Raw genomic sequence first — 15,116 nt, 5'->3', positions numbered from 1 at the left:
AGACGCCTCGTAGTCAATGGGAACGTCTCCTCCCACTGAACACGCATCGCTGGAAATCCAGAAATAAATCCAGGAATAAATGCGAGCACCAAGACATGAACCCTGATGGGCTGGGAAATACCACTGTCCACCTAACCATCCAACCACACTATTTTATAATTTATTTTTTCTTCACCTTTTTATTTTTCATTTGTTCATGCTTAAAACACATTATTTCAGATGAAGTATTTGGGATCTGTTGGAGATGCTCCTATGTCCCATGGACGAGATAGAGCACTCTTTTTGAGACAAATACAAGGAAGAGCCGGAGCTGAATTTTGAGACACAAGCAACTTGCCAACTTGGAATTTAGTAAAAGTGATCCAAAAATAACCACGAATACCTATGAATATTGATTAAATACAAGATTACCTTTTCTGTATGCATGATATTAAAATACACGATGAACCTTTTAAAAAACACAACAACAAAAATATTTTCCTTTTTTTCTCTTTGTTGTTTTGTATCTTTTTTATTATATGTGATTGTCCATTTATGTTTTAGTTTAGTATTTTCTTCTCCATTTTATTTTTATTTTCCCATGCCTACAACACCTTATTTGGGATGACATGTTGGGGAGGTGTTGTATCCCATGTATGAGATGGAGCTTTTTTCTGAGAGAGAATACGAGATGGACATGGGGCTGAATTTTCAGACACAAGCAACATGGAAACAAAGTAGCAAAGGTGATCCAAAAATAGCCAGTGGACAGCAACCGGTTTAGCCGGCAACCACAACCTGAAAATAGCAAATGAGCATGCATGCCATGAGCATAGTGAATAATTAAGACGAACATTTGTCCCCCCCCCCCCCCCCCCGAACCTATGTGTATATAAGGTTGGGCTCTGAAGCTCGTGGCCTGAAAGGATCAAGGATCGAGGAGGATTCCACATATTAGTTTGTCCCCCAAAATAGTAAATAACAAAAATGAAATGAATATAAAAATAAAAAGAGAGAGGAGGCAATACTATTATTCCTTTTTTAGTGTGTACTCTTGCTTCAAATTATCACCTGGTTTTAGCAAATATCATAAAGGGCTTCGAAGTAGCACTACTGCATTGTAACAGAGTTTTCATGTACTTCATGTTTCATAACCTAGTGGATACTTTCACATTATATAATTTGGCTTGTATATTTTAATGATGAGCTTCCTCAAAATGCCCCAGGTCTTTATGAGGAAGCAAGTTCTCTATATTTATCTCCCCATGAATAAGTTTCTATATTTACCGCAATTTCCTATAATTGATCGGAATTCCGAGAAAAGCACAAGGAAAGGTGGTAATATTGTAACAAAGTGATTCAGAAAGATTGCCGTGAAATTCTTCAACCACAGGTCAACAAATCTTGCTAACTTCAATCAATAATAATAAAAATCCTAGTTCTCTTACTAAGTTTGTTTTTTATAAGTAACAATTGCTAAAAATTACGGAACCTCAACTATTGATTTCTCATGCTTTTATATAGTGTGATCCTGAATTTCACGATATCACCTATATATGAGGGAGCTAAAAGGCCATCGTCAATCAAATGGGGTATGACCCCATGAATCTGGCCACAATCTCCTTAGCTTGCTTCGCTTCTATATTTCAATGACGGGCTTCCACAAATGTCTTATGTTTTTTCTGAACTTGGTTTATGTATTCAATGATGAAGATTTTTTCAAATATGTGATGAACATTTTCCTAAATATCTAACAAACTTTTTTGAAATATACAGTGAAGTTTTTATAGATACACCATTGAACATGTTTTAAGTGAACGCTGAAAATTTTTAAATACATTATTAATAAGTAAGTAAAGAAAGCTCTTCAAGCAAGCCAGTGAACGTATTCCATATACTTGTCCTGCTTGTCCAAAAAGACTTGACAAAATTTTTCAAAATTATCCATCAAACATTTTAAATTACACGATGGATATATTTTTAAATTAATAAAATACATGCTAAGCATTTTTCGACGCAATGGATATTTTTTTAATACTGAATGAATATTTTAAAATACATGATGAACATTTTCAGAAAATGCAACATAAACATTTTTAATAACCGACAAACTTGTTTGAAATATAGGATAAACTTTCTATAAATAGAAGATGCACATGTTTTAGATACTAGACAATTTTTGTTAAATTACCCGATCAACTTTTCGGAAACATATGGTGAACCTTTTACCACTACACGATGAACTGTTTTATATAGGTGTTGAACATTCTGAAAAACATGCTGGGCATTTTTTTAATATATGACGAATAATTTTGAAGTACTAGCACATTTTAAAATACACAATTAATAATATTAAAAAAATAACGTTAAACTTCTTTTGTTAAGTGAAGTACTCCCTACGTCCCAAAATAAGTGTCTCAACTTTAGTACAACATTGTACTAAAATTAGTACAAAGTTGAGACACTTATTTCACGACGGAGGGAGTATATTTTTAATATACAATGAATATTTTTAAAATACACAAGCTAAAATATTTTTAATACACGATGCACAATTTTTAATACACTATGACCATTTTTTAAATACATGATAATATCTTTTAAATACATGTTAAACATTTCTGCAATACATGTGAATATTGTTTAAATACACAATGACATTTTTTGAATGCATGTGAACATTTTTAAACAACGCGACGGACCTTATTAAAAACACAACAAGAAATGAATGAGCATGGCATGGCCATCGCAAATACGAACACTTGTCCGCTCTTCATTTTTTCAAATAAATGAAGGAACTTTGAATCTAATTAGTAAAAGTGATCCAAAATAACACAAAATCATTTTTTAAATAATAAAATCCAGGCTAATTTTTTCCTACGTAATAAGTATTTTTAATAACTGATGAACTTTCTTGAAATATATGGTAATTTTTTTGTCAGTGTAAGATGAACATTTTTTGGATACACGACGAATATTTTTTAAGTTACCCAACAAACTTTTTGGAAATATACAATATTTTTTATAAATGCACAATGAATTGTTTTATATGGAAGTTGAACATTCTGAAATATACACTGAACATTTTTTTGAATATATGACAACTATTGTTTGAATTACCGGAACATGTTTCAAAATACACAATGAAAATTGTTAAAAACTACACACTAAACTTCTTTTGCTATTTGATGAATATTTTGAATATACAGTGAATATTTTTAAAATACAGATGAACATTTAGAAATACAGAAGATAAAATATTTTTCATGCATGATGTATATCTTGTAATACATGATGGATATTATTTAAATACATGATGGATATTTTTCAAATACGTGTTGAACATTTTGTAATATATGTGAATATTGTTTAAATATAGGAGCACCTTTTCTGTATGCACAATATTGAAATATGTGATGAACCTTTTTAAAAACACGGCAGAAAAAGAAATAGAAGAAAAGAAAAAATTAAAATAAAGAAGGAAAATATTAAATATGAACAAATAAAATAAAGGAAGTATGGACCCCCCCCCCCCCCCCCCCCCCCCAATCGAACCCATCCGATTATTGTCTGAAGTAAAAGCATGTAGAAAACGGGGCTGGCGAATCAGAAGGCAGGAAGAGACGACCATGCCCTTCATACTGACTGGGTTAGCCCAGACCGGGTGGTCCGTAGGCGAAGGATCAATATATCTCGCAAGAGACGAGATATAGACTCTGCGTTTTACCTTTGGCAGGGTGTTACTTGGGGCAACTCCCATTTATTTTTTCCTCACCTTTCTCTGTTTTCTTACTTTCCTTTGTAATTTTTTGAAGCATTTGCATTTGTTATTTATACTAGCAAAAGGGCCTGTGCGTTGCAATGGGAGATTTTTTTCATAATCTTCAATGGCTATGACCATATTTTATTGCATCATCGAGATACAATATCACTCTCAATTTCGTGAAATTATGAACAATTTTTGACATCATGAACATTTTTTTAAACTCGTGCACACATTTTAAATCATGAACATTTTTCAAATGAACACTTTTACAATTTTTCGAACAATTTCTAAAATAAAGAACATTTTTTGAATTCATAAACGTTTTATACTATTTGCAAAAAATTGTGAACATATTTTATTTTATTTTTCTATTTTATGTGCAAATGGACGAACCAAACGACGGATGAAAATCTGATAATAAGTGACGTGCGAAAAATGGGAGTAAGAAACATCCATGCCTTTAATAGAAAAGGAGAAGTACTAATTAATTTTGCACATAAAAATAATTAACATGCAAGATAATATCATATTTAGAATCTATAATTTTTTCTGAGCTATTTTCATAAATAGCGTGCTAAATTTAGAGCTTGGGTTTGAAAGACATGAATATCTTAAAAATACTTGAATCTGCACACAAAAACTTTAAAGAAAATATTTTGGTTGTAACTGTACTCTGTAGACCATCTGTTAAGTGACACTTGGCAAGCTAGCTCTAAAATTTGATGGACATTTTTGTCAGATTCACGAATTTGTTTCGAATACACGATTATTTTTTCAAATCATGAACATGGATTTATTATCGGATATATTTTTCCAAATTGTGATTTTTTTAAATTTAAGAACAATTTTGTAAAATTACTACTATTTTTAAATTACTAATATTTTGAAACTGTGTAAATTTTATGATTTCCCAAATATTTTTTTAATTCGAAAATATTTATAATTTCTCGAACATGTTTTTCAAAATTCGCAACATTTTGAAATTTGGAGAAGGGAAAAACAAAATAAGAAATGAAAAAAACAAACAGACCAAAGATGAAAAAAAACAGGGGCGTTGCGCCTGCGGGCTGGCCCATGAACGCGCATTGGTGGAGGCGGGGTGCGTGACAAAAATTGAGGGGAAATTTGCCAAGCCTGGGGGTCGAACCCCAGTCTCCGGGTGGAAAGAGACAAGCTATCGATGTCTGTGTGAACTATTTGTGATATCTTCTCTATAAAAGCACTAATCGCAGCGGAGACTTTGGAAATACCGAATCATTTTTTGACTTACGGGTGGCATTGGTGGGTAATTTTTGTCAACTTATAGGATAAATTACATGACGTCACCAGAAGCAATAGGTGCTTTATTAGTAAGTATAGATATAGATATAGACTAGGAAAATTGTCCGTGCGTTGCAACGGGAAATACATTATGAAAATGTAAAGGAAAACATGGAAAGATGATTTCCTGCATCACGTACAACGACGTGACATCACATGTGTCATTGCTTACAATCTTGTCATCGGCTCATCAGTGGCCGAGCTCGAAAGAAAAGCAGGGCGGGCCGAGTGAAAGGACAAACACAAATTTTTAGGCATTACTCACTAATCCATACCTTTTGTTCTCATTGAATTTCACCTTCTATGTTTAATACGCAAGTTACGAGCAAGACGATCTCATACTCTAAAAGGACTTTGGATTCCTGAATAACAAATATTTGCTCATCTTCTATTTTTACGTATGAATGAATCGATAACAAAATGCATAAATTTACTCTCAGTTCGACCAATGGGTTCAAAAAACACTAATCATCTTTATTAGAAATTGCCCAATGGAGTCGGGAGGTGAATATGGGGGCCCAGAGAGATGGGGGGCGGTGTCACGGTGAGGTTCCGAATGAAGGCCTGAAGAAGTTCACTATCAAATGAAGCAAATTTGAGCATTATATCAACCACAAAAAATCATGCCAACTGTCCAAACTACAGTCACGATCTGAACACATGAAAGTAGTGTAGCAATATCTTCTTTGTACAAAATATCTCAGAAAAGTATACTCCATCTTCTATCTACAAAAAACATATGTTCTGGAAAAAAATCAGTAAAATATACATCATCTTCTAGTACAAATATCTTCTCCTCTGAACAATCACACTGAACAAATTTAGGACCAGTTAGTCAGAAATGTTAGCAACAACATGAATAGTACACTTATCAACATCCACTAATTATCCTACAATTGAAATACAAAGAAAGGTCGATGAGAGAGAAGGTAGACCAGGAGATTAAGGAGCTCCAGGGGCACGCGGGAGAGAGAGGTTACTTGGTCATAGGCGGCCGCGCGATCAGGGACGGCAGCGAGCTTGGGCAGAGGCAGAGCGAAAGTGTACCTTGCCTATTGGCACACATAGAAAATGAGTTACATGGTTACATTTACTATCAGCAGGATGGTTCAGAATAAAGAAAGTCTGATGACATAGAAAGGTAATTAGGTTGTAGAGCAACCCCATTTTCACTGAACCGCAATGAAGTGCACTGAACAAATATTGTACAAGATTGTAGGACAAACCTCGATGCTCCAGTGTTAGACTCAGCCCAACAGTACTATTATCTTTTGACGAAAAACACCATTACTAATAACAGGCGGAAAAAACCGTTACTAATAATAGGCAGATGCATTCATGATGCAAAATTTAAAATCTACAATCATCATTTATTTTAGAAAAACAGAGTATCATATCTGTACTTCGGAGTTTCAAGCTCAGAACCTTCAAAATTCACGAATCAAATGTATAACTGACAATCAACAAAGTTATCGGATGACTGACAAGTCGGGATTTGGTAATTTTACCTCTTTGATCGAGCTATAAATAATCTCCATATGCACATTCTAATCAATCTGCACGCACACAAAATAATCCCAAATATCATCCACCCAACAAAAATCTGCAGTAAACAAAAACACTTCATCACCCTCACAAAAAAAGAACACTTCATCAGGAGAACAGTATCAACGTTTTCAGGTTGTTCTTACTTATAAGTTGGAAGGATTATTGATTCATTAAGCTAACATTAGTGTAGATTACTCTTTTCTCTTTGGTGATATCTCAGTTTCATAGTTTGGCTGCATGATGTGCTATGAAAGAAATGCATAAATGATTTAGAAATTATTAGTCGAGCGCATAAATCTTTAAAGAAGCAGTTGCAATTATCATCAATCCATGCTATTGGCTTGTTTATTGTAATTGCAGAGTCTAGGTAAAACATGTGCATGAAAGGCATTGCTGGTTTTGGAATACGACATTATTCATTGACCTCTTCAGTTGGAAGTCCCGCTCTTACCAGATCCACACCATGACCATGCTCTGGAAGTCTCTCCGTTTACCCTCTTGGTATGACAAATCCTCTCAGCATGGGAAAGTGAGCTAGTGGTAAATCTGAAACTGACATGCTGGGATATTAACAGCCACAGAGGAAAGCTCAGAGTCCAAATCTGTTGTCCTTAACGAAACAGTTGCTGAAAGTAAATCAGGTCGTGCCATTTTTTGAATGAACCTGGAACGGTTCCCTTAATGAAACGATTCCCTGGAATTTCCATTGGGTTGTGCCCAATACGCACACCCAGGGTTGACCTCCGGCGAAGGGGTGTTCCAGTGGTGGAGGCAGCAAGCTAACAAACATGCCCGTGCGTTGCAACAGGAGAAAGCAATAATTGATTGATCCTCTTTTTCATACATTAATTAGGAAACTGGAAATAACACTGAGATGGTTGGTAATGTGGATGGTGGTCATTTATCTAATTATTGGATTCCAAAACACGCGATCCAGGTGGGGCTCTAGCCCACCATTCATGATTCAGAAAAAGAAATCATCGTGATCCATTTTTTACAATATAATAAAATAGTTAAACCTCCCACATTCAGATTGTTGTATACAAACGCAGTGCACCTACTTGTAAAATTGATCAATGGAAGAGTTGATCTAAGAAAGCTTCATATGAAGGCAAGGCCGAGTAGGAATATACCTAGATCAGCAGCCCATTTTTTAGATGGTGTAGTTGGCAAGTCTGCAATGTAACTGGATCTACAGAGCTTCCCCAAATCACATGTTCACCTACACTAAAATAAAGCCTCCACCTGTCAAAATCGCATGCCTAGTGCTGATAATTACTTCCTAACGACAAAATGTAAGGCAGTGGAAAGAAGTGTCAATATAAATACAATCGAATCAAGTACAAGAGCGCAGGCGTCTGAGACCTCACATTAGTGGCGCTCGTAGCCCTCAAACACCTCGCTCATGACTGCTTCCCTTGATCACCTCCATCTACTTTTCACATTCAGATTTCAGGCTATAGAAAATGGAGTGGAGGGGAGTAGATGTCACAGAAACATAACTGCTGGAAGAGAATAATATTTCCCTGCCTCTCAGTATACACACACATATACACAAGCAAGCAAACCGAACTACAAAATTGAAACAAAATCTGCAAAGTTTGTGAGGTATTAAATTGTGCCATGTTGCAATTCAGTGTTTACTCTGAAATTTCTGAAGTAAATAAAAATTCAGAGTTGGCAACATAGCTTCCAGAAGAATAATACCATTGAGGCAAAAGAACCCCACAAGAAAACATGCCCATAATTTTTATAATAGACAGTTCAACAACAAGAGATGTGATGAATGGCATACACCTTGTTCTTGGCAGTGCCGGCGTTGCGCAATTGGTCGACGAGCTCAATTGGTATGTTATGGCCGGTGACATGTGTGATAGCTGAAATCTAGACATACTATTAGAACTTAAAAGAAACTCGAAATTTTTTGGGTTCATGCTGGAGTTCGCAATGCTTGTAGTGCAAATGAACCACTGCTTGCCACCAAAGCTGACAATAGCAGTGATCTCCCGCATGGATTACTCACTGAGAACCACGTTGATGCCAAGCTGTCATGACCAGAATGCATTGCCTAAATTGAACCGAACCACACTCATCTTCGACTTGCCCTTGCAGCTCCTTGCTACATCAATTCATACAATCAGATTGCAACCTACACCTGCACTGAGTGAGACCTACCAGTCAAATACTCCACCTCCATAAATCTCTGCATGTAAACCTCAAACAAATTGACTCCATATACCAAACCCTGAGAACACGTCAAATTTAAATCAAAACAAGACCATAATCTGAACCGTCAAAAGCATAACCCTACTCCCCTAAATCTGCAGGACAACTTCTCAAAATCATGAACTCATGTGCTAATAAAGGAAGCCCAATTTTATTTTCGAACAAACCGACATAATGCTGGAAAGGAGACATGCTATCAACAAAAGCTATCATCACAAGCTTTATTCCATTTAGGATATACTAAGTGCATCCCCATTTTTTCTATTGAGATCAGTAGCAGCAAACAATAGCAGCTAAGCAATGGAGCCCTGTCCTCTATCATTTTCCCTATGTCCTAAATTCCCAATCATCCTCTCCTGCACCCAACACCAGCCACTCCACGTCTCCACCTGTTGTCTTACCCATGATGGGGCGCCAACCAGTCCACCCCTTCTTTCCCATGTTGCATCTCTCCTTTGCCCTGCTACTCTTCCTCCTTGGCGCAGGCCTCCTCCCTTCCCATCATAGTCCACTCGCATGCTAAGAACTTACATGGCATTTTTTCTGTAACTATTTTATGAGCTTACAAACAAAAGCACAAAAATGAGAAGGGAACAAAAATGAAAATGGCACATATATACACTATTTGTGTTTGGAAGTATATCAATTCACAAATAAAAAATAGATCTGTTCATGGACTATTTGGCGTAGTAGCAGAATTTTGTTCAAAAAATGGACTTGTACAAATGGGAGAGATAGAGAGCAGATGGGGGTTGCTTGCCCTATCTTGGTGCAGCAGAGGCGTCATTCGAGGTGAGGAGGTGCTGCTAGCTAGGGTTTCTTCCTGCCCTTGACGGCGGCGACCGTGGTGGATGGGGAAATCCCATGGCCTACTCCATCTGCATCTACAACAGAGGATATAAAGAGAAGATGAGATGTAGGGGTGGAGGATCCCGGCCAAGAAGGAAGGAGGGACGAACCTGGGGCCGCCGGAGATACACCGGCGAAGCCCTACCCGAAACCCTAGCCACGGGGGTGGGGTTGCGAGCAGGCGGTAGACGCTGGGAGCGGAGAATCTAGCCGGAGGGGAGGTAAGCGCAGATGATGGGGAGCTCAGGGGCGTGCTGCGCGGCGCCGGAGCTCGCCGGAAGCGGCTGGCGTGGGTGGTGGCGGCGGCGAGGATTGCGTGGGCGAGAGGGAGAGGAGGCGAGCCCGTGCGTGTGGTCATGTCTGTTTTTTCCTTTGCAAATCTGATCGGACGACGGGTTGAATACCACAAACAACAGGGACTCTTTTGCAAGAATGAAACGTTTTTTCGGTAGTCACTTAAAAAGGGATCGCGGGTTGAATTCTCAGAAATGGAGGGACTTTTCTGCAAAAATGCACACGACATACGACCAGAATCAGTCGCTGCTTTATTATTAGGGAAAGATATAGATATAGATATATGTCTTTGATTCCCCCCCTTCTCTCTCTCTCTCTCTTGTATCTTTTTATTACATGTGCTTGTCCTATTTATGTTTTACAGTTTCGTTTTTTCTTCACCTTTTTATTTTCATTTGTTCATGCTTAAAACACACTATTTCAGATGAAGTATTTGGGATCTGTTGGAGATGCTCCTATGTCCCATGTACGAGATAGAGCTCTTTTTGAGAGAAATACTATAATAAAGAGCTGGAGCTGAATTTTGAGACACAAGCAACATGGAATCAAAATAGCAAAGGTGATCCAAAAATAACCAATGGACAGCAAACCGGTATAGCTGGCAACCACAACCTGAAAATAGCAAATGAGCATGCATGCCATGAGCATAGCGAATAATTAAGCCGAACACTTGTCCCACCTGAACCGATGTGTATATAAGATTGGGCTCTGAAGCTCCTGGCCTGACAAGGATCAAGGACCGAGGAGGATTCCACAGCCAAAATGGCGTTGAGGAATGTTGCGATGAGAGTCTTGTTGCTCCTGGTGGTGGTGAGCGCCGCATATGCCGCCAAAGGCAAGGAGAAGAAGAAGGAGAGCGCAGATGGTCCGGCAGCGTCTGGTCCGGCGGCGTCTGGTCCGGGCGGGGAGTATGACATCACCAAGCTCGGCGCCAAGCCCGACGGCACAACGGACTGCACTGAGGTACGTACGTGCTGAAAGAGAGAGAATATAAGAATGATGATGGATGGATGGATCATGTGGTGGAGTGCATTGCAATTGCATGCAGGCGGTGGAGGAGGCATGGGCTTCGGCATGCGGTAGCACCGGGAACCCGACCATCATCATCCCCAAGGGTGATTTCCTGACTGGAGCTTTGAATTTCACGGGGCCGTGCAAGGGCGACGGACTCACCATCAAGCTGGAAGGCAACCTGCTAGCTTCCAACGACCTGGCCAAGTTCAAGTCTAACTGGATCGAGATCATGCGCGTGAAGAAGCTCTCCATCACCGGCAAAGGCAACATCGACGGTCAGGGCAAGGCCGTCTGGACCAAAAACAGCTGCCAAAAGAACTACAACTGCAAGATATTGCCAAACGTACGTACGCGTGCATAACATTATATAGTAATAAATTATATATACGTGCGTATATTTCTTTTACTATTATTGAAGAAATGCTGTTATATTCTTACGTACGTAAATGTGCATGCATGCATGCAGTCGCTGGTGCTGGACTTCTGCGACGACGCGCTCATCGAAGGCATCTCTATCATCAATTCCAAGTTCTTCCACATGAACATCTTCCAGTGCAAGGGCGTGATCGTCAAGGACGTGAAGGTGAGCGCGCCCGGGGACAGCCCCAACACCGACGGTATCCACATGGGCGACTCGTCCAATGTCAGCATCATCGACACCACCATCGGCGTTGGCGACGACTGCATCTCCATGGGCCCCGGCACCACAAAAGTCAACATCAGTGGCGTGACCTGCGGCCCAGGCCATGGCATCAGCATTGGCAGCCTCGGGAGGTACAAGGACGAGAAGGACGTGACCGACATCACCGTCAAGAACTGCGTGCTCAAGGGCTCCAGCAACGGCCTCCGCATCAAGTCGTACGAGGACGCCAAGTCGCCCCTCGTAGCATCCAAGATCACCTACGAGAACGTCAAGATGGAGGACTCGGGCAACCCCATCATCATCGACCAGAAGTACTGCCCCAACAAACTTTGCACCTCCAAGGGCGACGCCGACAGGGTCACCGTCAAGGACGTTACGTTCAAAAACATCACCGGCACGTCCTCCACCCCCGAGGCCGTCAGCCTGCTCTGCTCCGAGAAGAAGCCCTGCGAAGGCATCACAATGTCCGACGTCAAGATCGAGTACTCCGGCACGAACAACAAGACCATGGCTGTCTGCAGCCACGTCAAGGTCACCGCCACGGGAGTCGACAAGGCTAACACATGTGCGGCATGATTTCTTTTCTCCATATTTCGGATGTACCAAGTGTTCTAATTTCTTTCTCTTTTTCATTTCTTTTTTCGCGATCCCGGCCGCTCGAGGAGATTATCTTTTTAGTTTCGGTTTTGTTAATTCTCATCTAAATGAGAATTAGTCATCTCACATCTAACTGCTAATCCTTTTGATACAAATTCTAAGATTTGTAAGTTTCCTTTAGCGCATGCCCAAACGACGCGTTTGATTAGCATGAGCAATTTCTGTGTGTTGTCTCGTTTCCTTTGATAAAATGGGACTGTCTATTTAACATCTGACTGAAATTTAATTGGCTTTCAATCAATTTTTCCATCTAATAGAATTGTGACACCTATATGTCTCTTTGTTCTCTTGTATGTATGTATGTATGTATGTATGTATGTTTATCGAAAAAGGGTTCCAAGCTTTGTATACAAAGCAACCAACCGAGAGAATCAACGATAGGTGCTGGGGCGAAAGCAGCACAATCACGTCCAAAAGAAATGAAAAAGAAAATACAAGAGAAACAAACGCCGACAATGGCGGATCGACAAAAAACGAAGAGGCCTCGTGACCGCTGTATCCACCGGAGATCGCCCACCAAGCTCCGAGCCTCCGAAGCGCTGGTACCAATCAACACCTCCAAGAAGGGACGCGACGATGATGACGCTGCTGCCAGGGTTTCTCCCGGTACGCGGTGAGGAGAGAGGAAGGGTAGCCCCGACGCCCTCCAGGAAGGTCCGGCGGCACCCTCATGCGCCACCGCGTCGGTGTCGGCCAAGCCAACATGGATTTCTCCCGATCCCAATCTCCATCTTAGGAACTCCAGAGCTCGCCACCAAACCGACCACCACCCTGCGCCAACCCGGTCAAGAAGCTTCCCACGCTGTCTCACCACGGCACCGTGAAAGCATGGCCTGCACAATGAAGAAGAGGAGCCAGGACTAGGGCAACAGCACCGTTGGCACGCGGGAGGGTCCCACCTCCGCCGTCAACGACGGTAGCTGACCGGACGCAATAGCAGGAACATACCAGGCCCGGCCAGGACCTCCGAGGCCCGTAAAGTTCCTGCCTCCGCGCTGCAGCCAGCACGCCAACGGCGTCGCCGCCCCTGTCCAAGCCGCTCCCCTGCCTCCCCGCACAGAGAGCGTCAAGGCCAAGCCGTAGCCGGCCCGCTAGGACCCAGATAGGGCCCTATGGGCCCAGATCTGGGCCGGGGTCACGACACCGGCCACCCAGCCCCACCGGACCGCCCCGCCGCCAAGTGGAGGCACCACCACCACGCGCACCCTCGGCCACCACCACCAGGTCGCCGGACCGCCACCGGCCGAGCCGCACCACCACCGCACGCCCGCGACGGAGAGGAACCCTCGCAGCCACCGGGAGCCCGAAGCCGGTCCCCAGCCGCCGCCCACACCGCCCGCGGCCCGCGTCGCCTGGCCAGATCTGCCGCCACCGCCGCCGAATCGTGCCCACGCACGCCCCACCAGGCAGCCGCCGCGCCACCACGAAGCACCATCGGGGCCGACACGCCGGCACCACCAAGAGCTCCCGGATCCGCGCCGCCGAGCCCCGCCACCGCCCGACGCCTCCTGCAGCCCGCCGTCCCGTGCTGGCCAGGTGCTCCGCGAGGAGGAGAGGATGCGACTCCGCCGCCGTCGACGCCGAGGAGGCTGGAGGAGGGGAAGCTGTGGGCAGAGCTAGGGTTCCCCCGGCCCGCTCGCGGGAGCGGCGGCGGGGGAGAGGGTGTTGCCATGTATGTATGTTTCAACGAGGCCGTGCTTAAAACTGCCCGTCAGAACAAGCTTATCGGGTTGGACTGGACCCGCTTGGAGTCATGACAAGTACATAGCATTCATGACAAGCGCATAGCATTCATGGTGATGGAGCAAGTTACAAGGACTGAAAACTCACTTAAACAGAGTAAAATAGACAGTAATCCATGTACAACACGTGAAATTCGACCAAAATTAACAAATACTTTGACAATGTAATTCATGTATTTCAACACTGTAAAAAAAGTACGGTGCAGTTAAAACGACATGCATTGCCGATGCTACAAAAACAAGATCATGAACTGACTGAAAGTTCAGCCATAGCAAGTTATATGATCTGAAAACTGAAACATAGGAACAGTTGCACAACAACAAAAAATTGTGGCAAGGATTGGTGATATCTTAAGACAAATATAAACCAGTAGGTTGCTTTTCCCCCGCAAAAAAATAAATATAAACCAGTAGGTCGTGTAAGATTCACATGGCAGACTCACCAAAGCTTGAACCCAAGAGCAGTGAACTGAACTTAAAATTATATAGTAAACTAAACGGTAATCCATGCACAATCAAGCTGTAAAAGCAATTCTACAAGACTGTAAGCACAAGTACAAGATTGTTTACCACAGCTGATTGCACACTGTAATTCATGCATTTTGATACTGTAAATAAGAGCTGGCAACCAAGTAAAAACCATGCATCATCCATGACCGAATAGTTCAGACTGGAAATGAAACTGACAATAGATTAACTGAAACTTGAACCAAAAAGCACTAACTAAAGCTTCAACCCCAAAAGTCACAAAGTAAACCATATAGGAATAGAGATGGCCAAAAGCCAAGAGGGACAAAAAGAAGAAATCAAAGATGATAGCAAGGCCAGAAGATTTGAAAAGGAGTGGTGCGCAATGAAGAAACAAGAATAGAAACAACAGAGAAGCAAAAACAAGGCCAAGCAAGATTCAAGCAAGAGAAAGACAATATAATCATGAAGCCACAATTACTAGCTCAAATAGTTATCTGTGGCATTCAGACAACTCGGTAATTTTAAATACTAGAAGCAAATAGTTCAGAGTTTATTGGTCTATGTTGCAACTCATCTTTTTAAACATGCATTCAATGAGTTGCAGAAT

The 15,116-nt window shown here is 41.6% G+C and overlaps 1 protein-coding gene and 1 long non-coding RNA gene across 13 annotated transcripts; one reads left to right on the top strand and one right to left on the bottom strand.

Moving 5' to 3' along the window:
• Positions 1-5,715: 5,715 nt before the first annotated feature.
• LOC125521906 (uncharacterized) lies at positions 5,716-10,369 on the bottom strand. Of its 12 annotated transcripts, XR_015610887.1 has the most exons (6): positions 9,799-10,365; positions 7,984-9,723; positions 7,065-7,840; positions 6,574-6,668; positions 6,046-6,117; positions 5,716-5,955 (listed from the first exon to the last, which is right to left on the bottom strand). It is a non-coding gene; the product is annotated as an uncharacterized LOC125521906 (long non-coding RNA). The 12 variants fall into 12 exon arrangements; XR_015610882.1 differs by having other exon boundaries at positions 6,046-6,668; positions 9,799-10,369; XR_015610883.1 differs by having other exon boundaries at positions 5,716-6,668; positions 7,065-7,165; positions 7,747-7,840; positions 7,979-9,723.
• Positions 10,370-10,701: 332 nt separating this feature from the next.
• Positions 10,702-12,533, top strand: LOC125525188 (exopolygalacturonase-like). Its single transcript, XM_048690200.2, has 3 exons — positions 10,702-10,945; positions 11,031-11,339; positions 11,463-12,533. The coding sequence occupies exons 1-3, from the start codon at positions 10,745-10,747 to the stop codon at positions 12,213-12,215; spliced, it is 1,263 nt and encodes a 420-aa protein (XP_048546157.1). The 5' UTR covers positions 10,702-10,744; the 3' UTR covers positions 12,216-12,533.
• Positions 12,534-15,116: the final 2,583 nt, after the last annotated feature.

Source organism: Triticum urartu, chromosome 7A (genome assembly GCF_056163025.1).
Source record: "Triticum urartu cultivar PI428250 chromosome 7A, HENAU_Tu73, whole genome shotgun sequence".
NCBI classification, from domain to species: Eukaryota; Viridiplantae; Streptophyta; class Magnoliopsida; order Poales; family Poaceae; genus Triticum; species Triticum urartu.
Note: the sequence above shows the minus strand (reverse complement) of the source record. Positions and strands in the feature narration are given on the sequence as shown.

Bases quoted from the DNA above. Each gene is read 5' to 3' on its own strand.
- LOC125525188 (XM_048690200.2), top strand. From the start codon at position 10,745: ATGGCGTTGAGGAATGTTGCGATGAGAGTCTTGTTGCTCCTGGTGGTG. The intron at 10,946-11,030 runs GTACGTACGTGC...AATTGCATGCAG, and splicing joins GCACAACGGACTGCACTGAG to GCGGTGGAGGAGGCATGGGC. The intron at 11,340-11,462 runs GTACGTACGCGT...GCATGCATGCAG, and splicing joins ACTGCAAGATATTGCCAAAC to TCGCTGGTGCTGGACTTCTG.